At 43.6% G+C, this 18,832-nt stretch overlaps 1 protein-coding gene across 13 annotated transcripts in view; it reads right to left on the minus strand.

Annotated features, from left to right (window-relative positions):
- Positions 1-1,174: 1,174 nt before the first annotated feature.
- Positions 1,175-18,832, minus strand: part of PHKB (phosphorylase kinase regulatory subunit beta) — a 203,902-nt gene continuing 186,244 nt past the window's right edge. For 12 of the 13 annotated variants that reach the window (XM_084813030.1, XM_084813043.1, XM_084813038.1 and 9 more), the window contains 5 exons: positions 14,208-14,342; positions 7,619-7,748; positions 6,697-6,804; positions 4,475-4,615; positions 1,175-2,570 (listed from right to left, as the gene is read on the minus strand). In XM_084813030.1, the coding sequence (XP_084669156.1) occupies positions 2,433-2,570; positions 4,475-4,615; positions 6,697-6,804; positions 7,619-7,748; positions 14,208-14,342 (652 nt within the window). In that variant the 3' untranslated portion in view covers positions 1,175-2,432. Of the gene's footprint in view, positions 2,571-4,474; positions 4,616-6,696; positions 6,805-7,618; positions 7,749-14,207; positions 14,343-15,566; positions 15,706-18,832 lie in introns of those variants that run through there. The other variant, XM_084813041.1, reaches the window with a different exon arrangement.

Here is an 18,832-nt window from a genome sequence, read left to right on the forward strand (position 1 = left end):
GCTGTTGCTGGGAAGAACTATTTCCCTCTCTCACACACACAAAAGGAGTGCAGGCAAGAACTTGTCAACCAGAAAGGTTTTCCATATGCACTGTGGTTTTGTGGGGAGAGCCCATAGGTCAGAGGTAGAAGTCCCAGGTCCATTCCCTGGCACATCTCCAGCGAGAAGCATCAGGTGATGGGAAAGACCATCTGCCTGAAAACCTGGAGAGCAGCTGCCAGTCAGAGTAGATGATGCTGGGCTAAATGGACAAATAGTCTGACCTGATATATGGCAGCTTCCTAGATTCTTTTGCAGATGGAGGTGCATTCGGTCAAACAGGATGTAAGAGGAATGGGCATGTAAGAACGTAAGAAAAGCTATGCTGTATCAGACCAAAGGCCTGTCTAATCCAACATTCTGCTCTCACAGTGGCTGGCCAGATGCCTATGGGAAGCCCACTAGCAAGACAGGAATGCAATAGCACCCCTCCCACTTGTGAATGGGTATTGGGAGGCATACTGTTTCAGATACTGGAGATAATATAGAGCAATCATAACTACTAACCATTGATAGCTTTATCCTCCATGAACTGGTCTAATCGCAAACTATTCAAGTTGGTGGCCATCATTACATCTTGCGGTAGCTAATTCCATAGTTTGGCTATGCATTGTATGAAGACATACTTATGAAAACTGCCTTATAAATGAGTCAGACCTTTCATCCATTTAGCCTGATACTGTCTATGCTGATCGGCAGAAGCTCTCCAGAGTCTCAGGCAAGAGGTAAATCCCAGCTCTGCTCTCTGAGATCCTGTTAATTGGAGATGCCAAGGACTGGACCCAGGACCTCCTAACTGCAAAGCATGTAGTCTAGTTCATTTGTGTAGAGGGATGGAATTCTTTTTATTCACAGAGATGTTCTGCAAACAGGAGAGGGGCCCTTATTAGGAGGTCTCTTGTGCAGGCCATTTCATCTAATATAGCTTACTGTCCCTTTTGATGCAAAACTTACCTTTATTATAGGATTATTTAAAGAATGTTGCTTAAAGTGTCTAGATTCATTGAAGAAGGGGTCTAACATGAAAAGATGTTCATTTTTAAAAATGATAATTTTCCTCTAATTTTCAACAATAGAAAATGAGTATGTGTAAGCAATTAACATCCTAAGTAATTCTTAAACAGAAAAACCAGTTATAGACATATTCTAAAGCACATATTTAGTGCTGTGGTTTTATTTTACTCTTAAGCTTCAATGAAGCACTCAAACCCAAAACTGCAGTTGTTGTCTCAGAGTGAACAAATAACTTCAAACACGGGGCTCATTTATTTTTTAAATGTATGCCAGTATTTCATCCAGTATTCATAATGAAGCCTTTCAATAATGAATTACAATAGAAATGAAGAGGGGGAGAGCTGATAAATGTTGCAAAGCACATTTAATTCACTATTACATAAATAAATTTATCACAGCAATCATTTTCAAGCAATGCTTAAATTAAAAATACAAACCCAGTTAATTTTTCTAAAGTATCAGAATTCTCAATCAGCATGAACCATGGAGCATTTCATGCTTTGCCTCAGCAAACTTGTGACTGCAATGCTGAGGTTGAAAGTACAGGTTGCCATTAAAGACGCATGAGGGAATATGCTTGATTACATATACTTTTCAGCTCCCACAGAATCAGCCGTGTGGTTTGCTATCCTAAATATCTGAGTTTGTCATAGTGACCATATAGAACAGGGGTCCCCAACCCCCGGGACACGGACCAGTACCTGTCCGTGGCCTGTTAGGAACTGGTCCACAGGGGTCCGCGGGGGGGGGGGGGGAGGCGATCCATCCCTCCCCTCTGGAATCCTCGCCGGCCCCGGCTGTCTCCGCTCCGTGGTGAGTCTGCAGAGCTGCCAGCTGGCTCCGGCCATTGGGATGCAAATGGCATCCGCATAGCGGACGCCATTTGGGTCCCTGTTATTCAAGTAATAGGCTATGTAAATCTTTACGTAGCCTATTACTGCAAAGAACAGGGACGCAAATGGCATAGCGGGCGCCATTTGCGTCCGTGTTCTTTCTACGTAAACATTTATGTAGCCTATTACTTGAAGAACAGGGGCGCAAATGGCGTCGGCTATGTCTGACGCCATTTGCGTCCGCAGTCCGGGCGCAGCAGTCCGGGCGCAGCTACCCCCCCTGCCACCCCCCGAAATCCCCCTGGGACGGACCCAGACCAGCCGCCGCCAGGTAGGTTCCATCCTGGGGGGATTTCAGGGGGTGGCGAGGGGGGGGTAGTCCACGAAACCGGTCCCTGGTGCCAAAAAGGTTGGGGACTGCTGATATAGAACACTGCCCAAAACAGGCCTTACATGAAGAATTAAACACCACATGCCAAGCACTGAGAAGCCCAACAAACACAGTCTCATCCACCTGGTTTCTGTATCAACCTGGTTCCATCTGCTTTAGCTAATAGAACAGGGGTCATCTGTGCTGGGCTTCACTTCGCCTTCTAGCAATAAATTCATCACTGCTTTTGTCAAATAGCTGCAAGTCCCTCTTTTTCCCAGTGGCGAAGTGTTGTAGAAGGAAGTCATGTCATCCTGCATAAATAAACAGAGTTTGATCTTAGTTGCAATGCTGATGGATAACAACCGGGCTTAACTAACGGCTAGGAGAGCTACAGATGGAAAACATTATGGTGATGAAAAGTGCACTTCACACACTTGACATTCTCTGTCATTTAGTATGATAAATATTTTGGATTCTAACCAAATAGCAAGCAAGCTTGGCGGGGGGCCTCACTGGGAGAAGCAGGAATGAGGAAGCTTTACAAGGGAACACACATTTTGTTAAGGATTTTGATATGTATTCAGTAAAAAATACTGCCCAAAACATGAGTCAGAGATTTTATGCTACTTTAAACATCAGTTTTACACTGTGGAAAAGCAGCAGCAAATCATTCTGTATTCTCTCAGTGAGTCACCACTTTATTGATGCCAAATGTACAGAGCTTGTCAATTGCAGACTCACCTTTTGTGAGGAGCAATCGTCCCTAAGCAAGGAGATGAGTAGCAGCGCAAGCACGATCATGGTTGTGTGTGCTACAGCTACAGCGCACTTTTCCCTTTGGCTAGATCATGGGTTGCAGAACCTTTTTCAACTGGAGGGCCAAATTCCATTTGGAGAAGCTCTCGAGGGCTGCGTTCCAGTGGTGGGCAGGGTCAAAGGCAAAAGGGGCAGAGCCAAAAACCCAAAAGTAACCCCGTATTTTAACTTAAAATTCTTACCACCAGTGACTAAGGAAAGGCATTTCAACCTTTCAGAATGGAGGAAAAACTGAAAAAAGCTAGGAAGCCACCAAATGATCAGTGACTGGGGGAAAGAGGTGGGATGAAGGGACATGGCCATCTGGAGAACCCTGGAGTGCTAGATTGGGACTGCTGGAGGGCTGGATTTGTTTGTTTATTTATTTACAATATTTATATACTGCTCCATATCTAGAACAGATTTCAGAGCGGTGAACACAGGCAATAAAACAGTAAAAGTATAAAAAGATTAAAACACCAGATTAAAATTATGCTTTTAAAAAACAGAATGCCAATAGAAACCATGACTGGTCAAATTAAAGAATACCTCCTGGAACAGTGCTGTTTTCAGGAAGCGCTGGAAACAGTACAGTGTTGGTGCCTGCCTGACCTCGAGGCAGGAAGTTCCAGAGAAAGGGGGCCACCACACTGAAGGCTCTTCTCCAATTGGGCCATAGGTCCTGTGGAACCATCAGGAGCAAGCCCTCTGATGACTTCAGTGACCAGGCAGGTTGGTAAGGAAGAAGGCGCTCTCTCAGGTATCCTGGTCCCAGGTTGTTTAGAGCTTTGTACACTAATAGTAAAACCTTAAACCTGGCCCAGTAGCAGATAGGCAGCCAGTGCAGTTCCCTCAGCAAAGGAGTTACATGCTGAAAAGGCGCAGCTCCCAACAAGAGCCAACCCACTGCCTTATGCATTTGGCCCCCTGGCCTGAGTTTCTGCACCCCTGGACTAGATGGAGTACCCCTGGCTTTCAGCATTTTGAGGCAAGCATTACAAGCCCACATTTGGGCCCAAGGCAAGCAAGCTTTGCCAACACCTCTAGCAAAAAGGAGCTGTGGGGCAATTCTCACATTAAGAGTCACACAACGCCATGTGCCTGAGAACCACTGAGAACCACTCTTTCCCCATAAAGAAGCTGCCATTCATCAAGCTCTAGGGAGCTGGTGGCATACCTGTGCTATTCATACTGCAAGGGAGAGAGACCATCCTACGACAAGGTTATTGCGGAATCAGGTTGGTAGGTGACATTGTTTAGAAGTTTAACTAACTATGTTCCTTCCCTTAAGGAAACCATGGAAGGCCTCACACACCTGATCTGTTTCCAGATCAAAACAATGCTTGTTTTGTAGATTTAACAAAGTCCACTAAGAAATAGGAGCAAAAAGCATTAACTTTGGAATGAGTTTTGTACTAACTTGTTTTTCAGTGCCCTTGAGTCGGTTCTGGTCCTTCTGGAAATCATGAAATGATTCTTTCACTAGTTTGTCCAAGTCCACTTTATCCTGAAACTCTAATTCAGGGTTTCTTTCCAGAATAACAGAGACAACCATCAACAACTAAAACATAAAAAAAGGGGAAAGATTCAGACACAAAACCTTACCTTTCAAGGGCAGTTTGAAATCTGGGTGCACTAAAGCCACAAATCAAAATAGCAAAAATATACATGAATAGTAGTGACTGTTGTCACAGTGGGTGATTTGACTGAAGTGACACATTTTAAGCCCCACTGTTTTTAGTAGAAAAGTTCAACATATATATACATGACTTTGATTGGATCGTGTATAGGCAGTAAAAGACATGAAATACATGCTAGAAATTTAAGGCGAAAGAATACTCAAAGGATTATTATAATTAGCATTATTCACACATTACAAGTATATAGGGCATTCAAGCTTTGAAGGAGGAACCAGGCTGCCCTGACCCTGGTCAGATGAGCCTGGACTAGCCCTGTCCCAAACATCTGTGCCCTGAGCGTAGACATCTGAAGAGGAACCCCTATTTGTGAGCGGTTTCTCTGTGAAGGCATCCCAAACACACGGAGCCCCCATGTGTGAGCAGCTGTTCATGCACATGGGTTCCTTTTCAGATGTTAATGTGCTGGGGGTTGGGGCTAACTGGGCACATGGTGTCAGGGGTAGCACTAGCAGCATCCCCCGCTCCTTGAACACGTGAGTGCCCTATACATGTGTAATGCATTAATAAGGCTAATGAGTTAGAAAACTACCTTATGCTGACTCAGATTGTTGGTCCATCTAGATTGGCAGCCACTCTCCAGGGTTTTAGGCCAGCATTCTTCCAGCCTTATCTGGAGATGCCAGGGATTGAACCTGGGACCTTTTGAATGCAAAGCAGACGTCTGACCACTTCAAATAGTAATAATCAAAGCTAGAGACTGAACAAGGGGTTAATTAGTGGCAAAGATAACTATTTGTGGGTCTGAAACATGGTAATGAAACAAACACAACTTAGAAGTTTTGTAATGCCTTTTCCCTCCCTTCTCACTTTCCACTTATTCATATATGCCTCCCTATTCCTCTTAATTTTCCTAACTTGTCATGGAAAACAAAGAATTTTCTTTTGATGTATATTATGTTTAGTTTTATTGCTGACAATACCATATTTGATTTTGTTGTAGTCCAAATAACACAAGAAATCATATCGTGGGGGCGGGGGGAGGAAAAGCCTTTCAGTTGTACATACTGGGCATGGAACAATCAGTATACAGCAGCCACCATCTAGACAGCTACTTTAGGTGTTCCCCAGAGGGTTTTGTGCATGCCGAGTGGGGCTTCCGACTTCTTTTAAGAACAGCAGCCCTCTCTGTGACCACAATCACCACCATCTCCTCCTCACACATGCTCCGTCATAAACTGGCATTTAAAATAATGAATAAAAGCTTACTGGGTGTGGAACACAGAACAGAGAAAGCTGTTTTATACACTCAGACTATTGGTCCATTTAGCTCAGTATTGTCTACCCTGGCCAGCAGTGGTTCTCTGGAAATTCAGACCTTCCCAACCCTACCTGGAGAAGTCAGGGACTAAACCTGGAACTTTCTGCATGCAAAAGCATGTGCTCTGCTCTGGAGCAGGAGCCTCCCCTCGTGAGCAGCACTAGGTCACTGTTTGTTAGCTTGGGACTAATAAGTATATTTTGAGACCCACTCATTGTTGAGAAATACTCTTGTCCATTACTTTGACTTGGGGGGGACTTGACTTAACCCAGCCTTCCCCAACCTGGTGCCTTCCAGATATGTTGGACTGCAACTCTCATAATAGCTGTCTGGGCAATTATAGAATTTGTAGTCCAACACATCTGGAGGGCACCAGGTTGGGGGAAGATGACTTAGGGCACAATCCTATGTAGGACAGGAAAAGTCCTACAATTCCCAGCATGCCCCAACCAGCAAGGCTGGCTAGAGGGATGCTGGGAGCTGTAGGGCTTTTTTCTATTCTAAACATGCACAGGATTGTATAATGATGATATTAGGAGATTATAGGTGGAGTCCTGTTACTACAGTTTGAGGAAGTTTATCTTTATTTCACATTTCTTTACTGTTCAAATACTCGAACATGCCCATCCATTCGTTTTGTTTTTCAATGTAAGGTGAAACATTGGATTCACATTTGGTACAAACCTCTACAATTATTTGCCTGTATTCAGGTTGATCAATATTCTTTAACATGTCCTCAACCAGAAGTGAAAAGTTCATTTCATACATGGTCATGTCTGACAAGGTTGGTTGCTGTAAAGAAGGGGAAAATGAGTTACAACTGTGATATCTAGATGGCTAGAGACAGGAAAGTGAGGATGGCCATCTTTATCATGCTCTGCTTGTGAGGTTCTCAAAGCAATCTGATAGGCCATTATGCTGGGCTAGATTGACCTTTGTTCTAAACCAGTATAGGCAGTTCCTGTATTTCTAAAAACACTGGACTGGGGTAAGGAAAGTATGTAGATTGAAGTTTATGGCACAGCAACAGTTAGGCTGTATTGTGCCATGCAGCAGCCTTGCAGCACATACATGATTGTTCCCAATAATCCAAACAGTTTTAAACAGAGGACAGTCATCCAATGAAGCCCAGGAATCTGAATAAAGCTTATAGATCAACACTGTCACCCAGAATTGAGGCTAAGTTCAAAACAGAGACCTGGATATGCAGAAAGACCTTCCATGCACTTGAAAACCATGGACAGTCCAGCAAGATGTATTTTGCTGAGGGGAACACAACAAACAATACACATAGGTGGAGTCTCCTCCCTCAATAGATTCTGGAGGGGAGGGTCTCTGTGTCCAGTCCTTAAGTGACCCAGGACATGATTGGCATGAGGGCTATAGCTCCGAGTCCAGCTCTCCGACCACTAGATCCCACTTGGTTTCTCTTTGGGTAAACAAAGGCAGGAATCAGAGAATCACAGAGTTAGAAGGAACCTCAATGGTCATTTGGTCTAAGTCCGTGGTGATGTACGAAATCTGCTGCTACTGCATTCCTGATCAGTGGCCATCCAGCCTCTGCTTAAAAACTAAGGTGGACAGAGCACTACGCATAGGGGTTTACCTGTGGCAAAAATTTCCCAGCTACTATTAAGCCATTGGGGGTCCTCTCCAAGATTTGCCACACCCTGTCATAAAACCCACTGGGAGTTCGGTTCAGGGAGCCATCAATCTGACGTCTGTTCAACCAGCATCTGTGAACAAAAAACAAAACAAAATGTGGATTAACTCACAAAAGCAATCTGTTTCCAGATCAAAACAGTGCTCGCTTCGCGGATTAATTAAGCCCAGTAAGAAATAAGAGCAAAAATCAATCCATCAATGATGCAAAACACAATATGCTGTGGTGAGTTTCTTTTTAAATGTTTCATAAGGTTATTTTAATAATGAAAAAAAGAGAACAAAGCCAGACTCTAATGAGAACAAAGCAAAATGCTTAGCTCTAACAGCCATAGTGTTACATTAAATGTGTGCCGTATTAATGGGTGAAAAGATTTTCAGAAACTTGAATCTACTTAAGTAGGGAAACAAAGAAAATGAACCAAATTAATCTCTTTGGGTCACAACCAGAAATTAACCTGATAGAAAAAGTCAAAGCCTTCGTGCAGAAAAGCATCTTAGCTTTTCAGATATTTTCACCATCTTGTCAAGTCTGAAAAATGTAAGCAGAGCTTTTGTATGTGATGCATCTCAGTTTTTGCCCACTGCCCTTACAGCATTGGGGGAAAAATGATATATTTCATTTAAGAAGTTACTGTCACAAATTCTCTCTTAGCAAATAAATATTCATGTGTTGCAGCATGAACAGACAAACACAAAAGTCTTATATAGATGGATGGGCAATCAAAAGTCCTTCCAAAACTGGCTTAAAATATATCAATTTCTAGAAACTGCAAACACACAAAGAGTAGGGCTGAAAGATCACAGCTCAGTACCTGCTTTGCATGCAAAAGCTTCCAGGTTCAGTCCCCGGCACTTCCAGGTAGAACCGGGAGTGTCCCCTGCCTGAAATCCTGGAGAGCATCTTGCTTGTTGACACTACTGAGCTAGGTGGATTGATGGTGACACTTGGAATAAAAAAGCTTCCTATGTTCTGTGTTCCTACATGAGATATGGCCATCACCATCACCCAGCCAGGTGAATCAGCTCATTTTTGCAGGTAAAACAACTCCCATCAGCTGGAATATCTAAAGCACATCAGGGGCACATTGCACACTCACTTCTTGTAATAGTGTTCTGCCCGCTCCTGGTCCCTGCTCTGTGTCTAGTTGATAAACACATTTTTGTCAATTGATTCTTCTACCAAGCAATTGACTACGGCAACTTTCCCCAACTTGGTGCCGTCCAGATGTTTTGGATTTCAACTCCCATCAGCTCCAGCTTGCATGACTAATGGCCAAGAATGCTGGGAGTTGTGGTCCAAAACACCTGGAGGGCACCAGGTTGGGGAAGGCTGGACTAAGAGATAGTTCACATGTAACCTCAAAAGGTGGTCTGGCATAACAGATGAGCAGCGAGAAACCTCAGGATTGCATGCTCCCTTCTCTTCCTCTCCTTGTTGTGCAATGATCCTCTGCTTTCCCTTTTGGTTCGCAGCAAACCATTGTTTGGTCTGGTTCTAATGTAATGATAACTTACTGTTATGCGCCCAAGCCTTGAGCTCGCGCACTTTCCCTCTCCTCCTCTCCAGCATGGTTAAGAGATCAGAAGCTTTCATTTCCAATTTCAATTGACCACAGTTTAATGATATGTCCAAATCCTAAATTGTGGTTAATCTTAACTATGGTCAGTTGAAACAAGTCAGCTCCATAACTCATGATTTGAAATTGGCTTGTTTCAACTGACCATAGTTAAGAGTAACAGTTTTTCTGGGTTCAGACATCATGACAAGCTGTGGTTAGTCTAAAACAGAAGCAAAACCTGCTGAACTCCTCTTCCCAGTCATGCCAGAGGAGAAGAAAGGATGTGGGAGTGTGCAAGCCCAGGGAAAGTCTAGGCTTGTTCAACAATAACCATGGTTTATTGTTACATCCAAAGAAGGCCTTGTTTGTTATACGAACAAGGATCAAACTTTATTTTCTAAACTGAATCGCAGTCCTAGGACAAACCATAGTTTGCCAGTTCAAATACAGTGACAAACTATGGTTTGCTACAAACTTGTATTGGAGGGAATCATGGCATGCAAGGAGAATAACAAAGGAAAGGGACTTAGGCTCTTTATTGCTCAGTCATATAGGAAAGGAAAGGAAAGGAAAGGAAAGGAAAGGAAAGGAAAGGAAAGGAAAGGAAAGGAAAGGAAAGGAAAGGAAAGGAAAGGAAAGGTTCCTCCTGTGCAAGCACCAAGTCATTGCTGACTCCTAGAGGGACGCCGCTTGCGCTGGCGTTTTCATAGCAGACTGTAGTGGGGTGGTTTGCCATTGCCTTCCCTAGTCGTGACTACCTTTCCCCCAGCAAGCTGGGTACTCATTTTACCGACCTCAGACGGATGGAAGGCTGAGTCAACCTGAGCCGGCTACCTGGGACCCAGCTTCTGCTGGGATCGAACTCAGATCATGGGGAGAGTTTCAGTTGCAATACTGCCACCTACCACTCTGCGCCACACAAGGCTCAGTCATATAACCACAGCCTAGTAAAACATCTGGAAACTATTATTAAGACAAGAGGCAAATCTATTAGGTTTATGGAGGGAGCGGACTTGGCACAAATGTCACATAAGGAAGGCCAGTTTATATAACATGGTGTACTCATTAGTTTTCAATCAATGCTCTTAGTGAAGTCACTCATATTTTGCTTCCTGACCCGAAATAGTGGAGAGAAGAGCTCTCATATAATAAGAATCACAGTCTTGTAGCACCTAAAGTGCTACCAAAATTTATTATGGCCTAAGTTATCATGGGTTAATACACTGTTAGTCTTTAAGGTACTATAGGACCCTTTGTTGTTTTTGCTACAATAGACTAACACAAGAAGAAACCCCAACTCTGTGCGAGGAAGGACGGGATTCTTTTGAAAATCTCCCTGTTACTGGGTAAAGGAAATAAACTAACAGTAATTTTAATTTATGTAAAGTGCTCTTTTTCCCTCCAGGCAAGATTGTCTCCTCAGAGCACTTCTTTCTCTTTGAAGATCTCTCTATGTAGCCTCCCCTGCCCCACAAAGTCACGTTGCTGATGGTGTACAGAAATTTGCTTTCATAAAAAGTCAAACTAAGGGCTTAGAAGAACTGTTTTGCTCAGGAACTTCATCTTCCAAAGTAGTAAGTGAATAGGAGAAAGTAAGTGTGACATTTACCACGTTTCTAAGGTTTCTAATCTTTCTCAGCTAAAAAGATAGAACAGTTTTATCTATAATATTAATAGAGTTCCCAAAAAAAGAAAATTGAGCACTGCCTCCATTAGACAAAAGTATTCATATTAGCAACACACACACACACACACACACACACCCCTAAATGTGTTTGGCAGAGAATATGCCACAACAGATGTTCAGAGTTATTTTAAAAACATCACTTTGTACAAACAAACACAAAAGCCAAACCTGTGACAGATTACATTGTCTTAAGAATAAACAAGAGAGGGGCCCAGGCAAGTAGGTGAAATGTTTAGCAATACTTTAAAAATTCCAGTGGAGGGATTTTATCTTTGCGATGGTTCAGCTTCACCTTTGCAACAGTTTAACTTCACTGTCCCCAATTAAGAGAGCTCCATGTGCACGTGCAGGTCACATGGCCAGCAAGACTATTTTCCAACTTTTCAAAATGGCAGTGTTTTACACCACCTTCACTTCCAAGGCCAAATTCCAGCTGGGAAAATTTATAAACCTTCGTGTCACACAGAATGAGGGTCAAGCACAGACATCTTTCTGAACATGTCTACAGATTATGGTAAATTAGCAAAGTAGCATCATTCCTCTCCCCTCAATCCAGTGCTTTACCCAGTGCTTTCCTGCTACTGCCTTTTGAAACCTCATCTTGTGTATATAGGAACATAAGAAAAGCCATGCTGGATCAGAACCTGGTCCATTTAGTCCAGCATTCTGTTGACACAGTTGCCAACTAGCTGTCAACCATATCTGCTTCTGGCCCTTCCAGACGGAATACTTGCAGGCCTGACCCCATAGGGCCCTGAAACCTTGTGCCTGGAGTCTGCTTTTGTCATCCTACTGGATGGCAAGCACTTGAAGGTCGGGAAAGACCCCAAGGCACTCAGATGGGCCCTTCTGCTTCTACATGCCAAAAGCACCGCTCTTGCCCCAGTAATGGTAATAGCATCCTGGCTAGAAGTGGCTGAACTCTGAAGAGAAGGGGCAGAGGGGAACAGCCCTGTTGCTGAGGTGATCAGGGCACTCACACCCATGGAGTAGGCCCCAACTGTCTCTTGGGAGATGGGGCGGCAGGGGGGTATTTCCCAGAGCTGTGAAAGGTATTGAAAATCCCAACAGGAGGATTCCTCACTACTCTCCTGGTACTCGGAGAGATTAAAGAGTACGGGAAATAAGAAGGGAAACACCATGAAGAAAAACCCCTCGCCCTCTCCTTCTAAGCCAAGGAGGTAAGGCAGAGGGAGTCAGAGTCTCTACCTGCTACACACCCAGTCTCTTTTCTGCTAAACTGTGTGCCTCTACTACTTCGCTTGCTCCTGATTGTTCCAGAGGGAGATGTTACTGTAATATCCCTGAACCATCATGTTTTCACTTACAGAACTGGCCTCTTTAAGTCCCTCTAATTTGCCACATATCTGCTCCTTCCAAATCCTAAAGTTTCAATATGCCAATGTGGAATCAAATAGCGGCACATCCTAGCTTTTTAAATCATCAACATGAAGCTCTGAGTTATGCAAGGACTGATGAAACAGAACTCAACTTGTCCTTTGACCATCCTACCCTTTCACTATGGAAGGTCCAGTATATAGCAAAAATGAGGCTATAATCTGTAAGCTTTTACAGGCCTCTAATGGGTGGGGGGAATATCCAGAAGGATGAAAAAGATGATATAGAAACATACATTAATTCAACTCTGCTATTTATTTCACTGAAAAAGTGTGAATGATCTTAGGGCCATCTCACAGAAATAAATGTATTGAAGACATTATGATTAGGAGAAATTAACCTAAGGCTTTGCCCAGACGGAAAATCATATGCATTTAGGCAGCACAAGCTAAGCCTCAAATAATAAAATTGCACTAACTGAATTAAAAACACACACACCCCATCATGGATTCTGGGGCTTGAACCAGGAATTTGTAGGCATGGAGGCTAGGATCTGTCCCATTAAGATTCTGTGGACCATGGACTGTATATCCAATGCTAGTGCAAGCAGAAAGAATGCTCAGGGAAAGGAGTTCCTCTCCCTGCTCTCCCCTACTATAGTCCCTTGCATAGCCTGAAAAGCCTCTCATGGCAACCAAGAAATCCTCTGTAAAGGTCTGAGATGTGGGGATGGGAACTGCTGGAGTAGCTCAAAATTGGGTGAAGCGAGCTTCCGTTGACGGAGCAAAGCTCACAGAAGGTGGCTCTCTCCAATTATGGTTGATGTCCTCCCTCCTCCAGCAGTCCTGAGCCCTACATTACAGGATTTACTTAGGGCCCCCTGACCCTCAGGCAATGCTTTAGGGGACGAGTGGGTGTAGGGGACTGTGCTGGGAAGGAAGGGCCAAACAAGTCTTTCCTGTGAAGTCCCTTCTAGCACTGGATACAAACCTATATGCACTCAGACTTCGAAGCAAAACTTTGGATGCAGAAGTGAATATGGGCGTGCAACATCAGGCATGATGGGCTAGATGTATGAAGCTTCTGCCTGGTCAACAGCACAGCACATTCTGCAGGCTGAACTTCATGCTCCATCTGATAACTGCCAGGTCCTCAAACTAGAGTACAGCCTCCAGGTCTGGATTTGCAGCCCTTCTAATCAAAGGCAACCAAGTAGTTACTATGAAGCACAGCAGTTAATGCTGAAATTCAGAACAGCAGAGACCTCGCCCTATGAAAGAGCTGTCCCCCTACCCACAAAATGCTACATGAAAGGTGCAAAAGTCCACATATTACAGTCTGACTTCTGCCCCTTAGCATTGGTTTAGTAACAGCATGACAGTACTGTCCTCAGTTTTCACTGTGCCTGCTTGTGACTGGTACATGCATGTGCGCGTGCGCACACAGGTTGCTAATATTAACCGAGTACGCAATCTTGAAGCAACACACACCAGGCACTGTGGCTGTGGCTTGAGCATGCTGCTGAGAGAAGGGATTTAATGACAACCCAGAAGAAAGAGGTAGCGATCAGAAGATAAGCCCTGCTCTGACTGAAGCAATCCCCTTAAGTAAGTACACGTTGGGTTGTATTGGCTCCCTTCCCAGTGTCAAACTAGGTGAGGGAAATCCTACATGCCAGATGCCTGTAGCCACTGCCAACTGCAGTATCAAAATCTGATGATAAAGCAAAGCCTTGTGCCGAGGTATGGAGTGAATGAATATACTCAACTGCACCTTCCTTTGCTTTTTCAGCTTCAAAATAACATAAAATAAAATAAAATATAAAAAGGTATGGTGCAAAAAGACTGTTTGCAAAGGAGAGGAAATAATCCAGATAAAACATCATTTGGGTGATCAATCAGCAAGGAATGCCACTGTGAGAGGCACACTGAGAGAGTTCTCCTTACCTCCCTTGCTGCTGAGGTTGAAGAATATCCAAGAGAAGCTGCTTCACCTCACTGGGTGACAGCTGGTATAAATCCACAGGGGGCATCTCCCCTGCACGGATTTTCAGTTCATACTTCATGGCATGCACAATCCATCTGAAGAATGAAAACATCAGTTAACTCAAGCTTTACTTTAAAGACCCAAGTAGGAACAAGAAATACCCATGGCTAAAGTTTCGTCTATCGAGACATGCAGCAGAAGAGAATTTGATGTGGATGGAATGCATTAAGCCTACAAAACTTGTAACCCAACGAACTGAATACAGCCAATGTATTGTCAAGGTCAATAATAAAATTATGGTCAATAAACCTCCAGGTTTTACTGCCAGCCAGGGACTGTAAGAAAGAGGTTTAAAGCACCCTAGAAAGCTGCAGAAATAGATTGTTTACAATGTGTTTTGAGGAAAAGAAAATGTCTGTAAGATCATATACAAAACTGCATAATCTAAAACAGGGGTGGGAAGAAGATAGATCTCCAGATGTTTTGGACTTCTAGAAGCTTCTGTCAACAAGGCCAATAGTCAGAAATGTTGGAGTAGGGATGCTGGAGAAATTCGAGGCGGACTAAAATGAGCTCGGATTTCTAAGAATTCGACCTGCGGAATCCGCTGCGGAGTAACCTCCTCAGGCTGCATGGAGTCCGTGGACTTCCAGATGATTTTTTTACTTTCCCAAAATTTACGCACATACATTCGTAGGAAAATACATAAGTTTCTGCTGAGGAAGCACTGAATGGAATGGGGACAATACGCTAAATGTTCCATGTTAAGGTAAATTATGTAAACACTTACATAATACTTATGTAAGTATTTGCATATTTTTCCACATGGCAAAAAAAAAATAAAATTGCATCCATCTGTGGGTGGACGATGGAACAAAAGGCACCTGACAATCCATGAAACACAGATGGAGTGGATTTCGCACAGTCTGTACATCCCTAGCTGGGAGTTGAATTCCAAAACATCTAGAGATCTACTCTCTGCCCACTCCTGCTGTAGAAGTATAACAGTCATGTGAAAAGCATCTGTTTAGATAGGTCAGAATTCAAAACCTACTTAGCCTTTCAATAAAACTGCTTGGGACAATTTTTTTTTCTGGTGGAGCACTCTTAATCAAACTAAAATGGATGCCAAAGGGTGTCTAGTGGTTTGCAGAGGAGGAAGTCCAATTCTTTTAATTAGATTCTAAATGCAGAGGCTGAAGTCTCATTGTTTATTTAGTTTGCTGTCAATTTGGAAGAGCTGAAACGCTGTGTTTTTCACCTGCCCACAATTGATTCACCTGGGATGCAAGATGTGGAGTTCCTCAAATGCATCTTACCCCAAATGCTTCCTATGTTGCCAGTGCCTGGAAATAGCAGTCTCTTAAGATGCTGTTCTCCTGGGTAGCTGGGAGGCTAGGCTGAATCATGGGAGTAGCTGAAGCTTCTGGGAGGTAGGCAAACCCAAGCCTTCCTGTACTGCATTTGGAAACAGTGATTGTTCTTGGTGAATAGCACCACCAGAGGGTTCTCGTAAGCCCCTGACAAACCAGCTCTCGCAAAACTCCTTAAATGTGTACTGTATGGGTGGGGAAACTCAGTCCCAGGGGGCCACTCCAGCCCTCTTGGGGTTCCAATCCAGCCCTCTGGGGCTCCTCAGATGGCCATGCCCCTTTCCCCTGACTTCTGATAGTTCGATGGTTTCCTGGCTTTTGTGCAGTTCTTTCCCATTTTTAAAAGTTGAAATGCCTTTCCTAAGGCTTAGTTACTGGCTGTAAGAGCTTTAAGATACAGTATACTGAGGTTTTTGGCCCCACCCCTTTCGCTTTCAGCCCCACTCACCACTGGAATGCACCCCCTGAGAGCTTCTCTGAAATTGAATTTGGCCCTCGGGCTGAAAAAGGTTCCCCACCCCTGGTGGTGCAGACACTGAAAGGTCAAGTTGTAGTATACACAGGGTTAAAACTTTAGCATATTTCAATAACTAATCTTTAAGATGTACTGCTTTATCACCTGCTTGTTCTCTACAGGAGAAGATCTTCCATACAAATAGTCCTGTGCCCCAAGACACAATTAAATGCTCTGGAAGGTCCATGCAGAGTACAATTGGGAGGCTATGGCTGATAACATGAAATCTGGCCAGCCAGCCATCTTTAGCACAATTCTCTGAAAAGCCCCTAAACTTCAAATGGAACGTACTGTTTACTTGGACTGCTTAATAGCCTATTCAAATTGCTTGCAAAAGCTGGCACCTCGCCATTAAAAGACAACACCGTTTAGATTAAAATGAACTTGTCTGCTCAGTGGAGCTTATCTGGACCAGGTCACCTGACCTCTGCTTTACCGAATAAATAAGAGGTTTTGTTTACTGCTTAATTGGCCTCAACAGACATCTTTGCAATGTATTTTGGAAAAAGGCATTGCCATCCTCACGTTTGTGTCCATGACAAAATGGCAAAATGCCAGTGCAGCATCAACCAAGAAGCATCTCAGGCACACAACGTTTTAAATTAACTGCATTTTGTTTCTAATCAAAATTCTGAAATTAATTCAGAATAAATAGCACTTTGGATTAGAATGCAGGAAGGTATTCCACCCAAACCTCGAAAAAACCCCTATTGTTCAGGTAGGTATTTCTGCCAGCATTATGTTATCAAGACCTTCTTAGCAAGCCATTGCATCACACAAAGAACTATTACTATCATCTATCAGGGTGTATTGGGGGGGGGGGGGTTCAGTTGTTGCAACTGTTAAACGTTGGGAGTCACTGGGCAGTATCCAACAAGGGCACTGCATTCCCACAGATTCTGCTGCACAAGCAGGATCCATCGCTTGCACAACTGGGATCTGGCACTTCAAAAAGCAAGCTCCAAATTGAACAAAAATGCTCACTTGCGAAGCAGGACAGGTCAGCAGAACTCCATTATGCAAGGTCTGTTGATCTGCCCCGTTCCAGAAATGAGCCTTTCTGGTTCCTCTCTGAAGCACTAAAGCCCCATTGTGCAAGTGGTGGGTCCCACTGGTGCTTGGGCAGCATTGAATATTGCTCAGAAACCCTAGTCCATCTACTGCAAATCACTCAGAGATCTACCAGCATATCACCCATCTATCTTCTCCCTGCTCTTGCTCTAAATCAGGGGTGTAGCACTTCAAGCTCAGGGGCCAAATCAGCCCACCTGGGGTCCCAATCTGGTCCTCTGGGTTTCCCCAGATGGCCACCTCCCTTCACCACAGCACCAGATCGCCAGGTGGTTCTTGCTCCCACCAACCCCGACTGCCAATCATTTGGTGGTTTCCCAGCTTCTGCGCATTTTTCCCCATTCTAAAAGATTGAAATGCCTCTTCTGAGACTCAGTTACTGGCATTTTAAGCTGAAATATCTGGTCTTTTTGATCTTTTAGCTTCACCCTTTTGCCTATGGCCCCATCCCACTGTCTGTGGCCCCACCCACCACTGGAAAGTGGTCCCTGAGAGCTTCTCTGAAATTGAATTGGGCCATCCAGCTGAAAGAGGTTTGATACCTCTGCTCTAAATAAATAACAGATTTACCTCTGAGTGTCAAAGATGGCTGAGAAATAGGGGAAAATATTTGTTATTAACAGTTTGTTAAAGTTTCCAATCATATACTAAGTGCAAAACTTATGGCAAGGTTATTCTGGTGTACATATCTCCCTCCTTCACTCTGCCTCCAACTGCCCTATAGTTAACTGAATCCTTTTGGTAAACAACAGAGAGGAACAAATTAAACATAACAAAAGAGAAAAATATAAAATACAAGATACAAAGTGCTGGTGGTGGTGAGAGACATGGTATACATAGTGTGTCCCTGGGTACAATTTCTGCACTATTCTTGGTCAACAGCTCCTCAGTCAGCCATATCATATGATCAACAGAGAAACAATGAAGACAGTTTCAGCTAGAGATACCAGTGATAGCCGACAGCCTCTCTCCTGTCAAAGGCCAAATGCAGACCTGCTGAAGCAGCATTTAAGGGAAATTACAAAGAGAGGGGCATAGTAAGAAGACAACTCCTAGCATCAATTACAGTTCTGGTCTCCCTCAGACAAAGCAGTGTTGTGCTGATACATCAGTACAGGAGTCACATTGGAAAAACAGCCTGAAAGATATGCACAGACACAGTTAATTCAACAGAAGAGAAGCATTCCATTCACTGAAGTTTTCCCTATCCATAATGGCTTACATGGAGATGTTCTTGCACTATAAAAGATGAGATGAAAAATGGCACACATGCACCCCTTCCAAACCTTAAGAGGGATTGCCTGCAAAAACTTGACTGACAGGGCCTGGGTAGAATATATTTGACTGGAGTTCTTTACAGTAATGGGGCTGTCAGGATCTGGATCTATTTCAGCATGAAAGCTGGCACACAAATCAATAATGAGACACTAGATGTAATTATTATCAAGCCAGAATACTATTTCTGGGAGAAGGTTAGTTTTGTTCACTCGAGTGGATGATAACGGTGAAATAAAGGAAACAGAGTATGGAATTAACCTTGAGACAAGAAAGGAAATGGGCTCCCAGATATGCGGAAAATCTAAAAAAGGGACTATTTCAAAAAGGGGAAGTTAGTTCATGTTGTATT

The sequence above is a fragment of the Heloderma suspectum genome, chromosome 8, assembly GCF_057233095.1.
Source record: "Heloderma suspectum isolate Gila_16-S chromosome 8, 16-S_ref, whole genome shotgun sequence".
NCBI lineage: Eukaryota > Metazoa > Chordata > Lepidosauria > Squamata > Helodermatidae > Heloderma > Heloderma suspectum.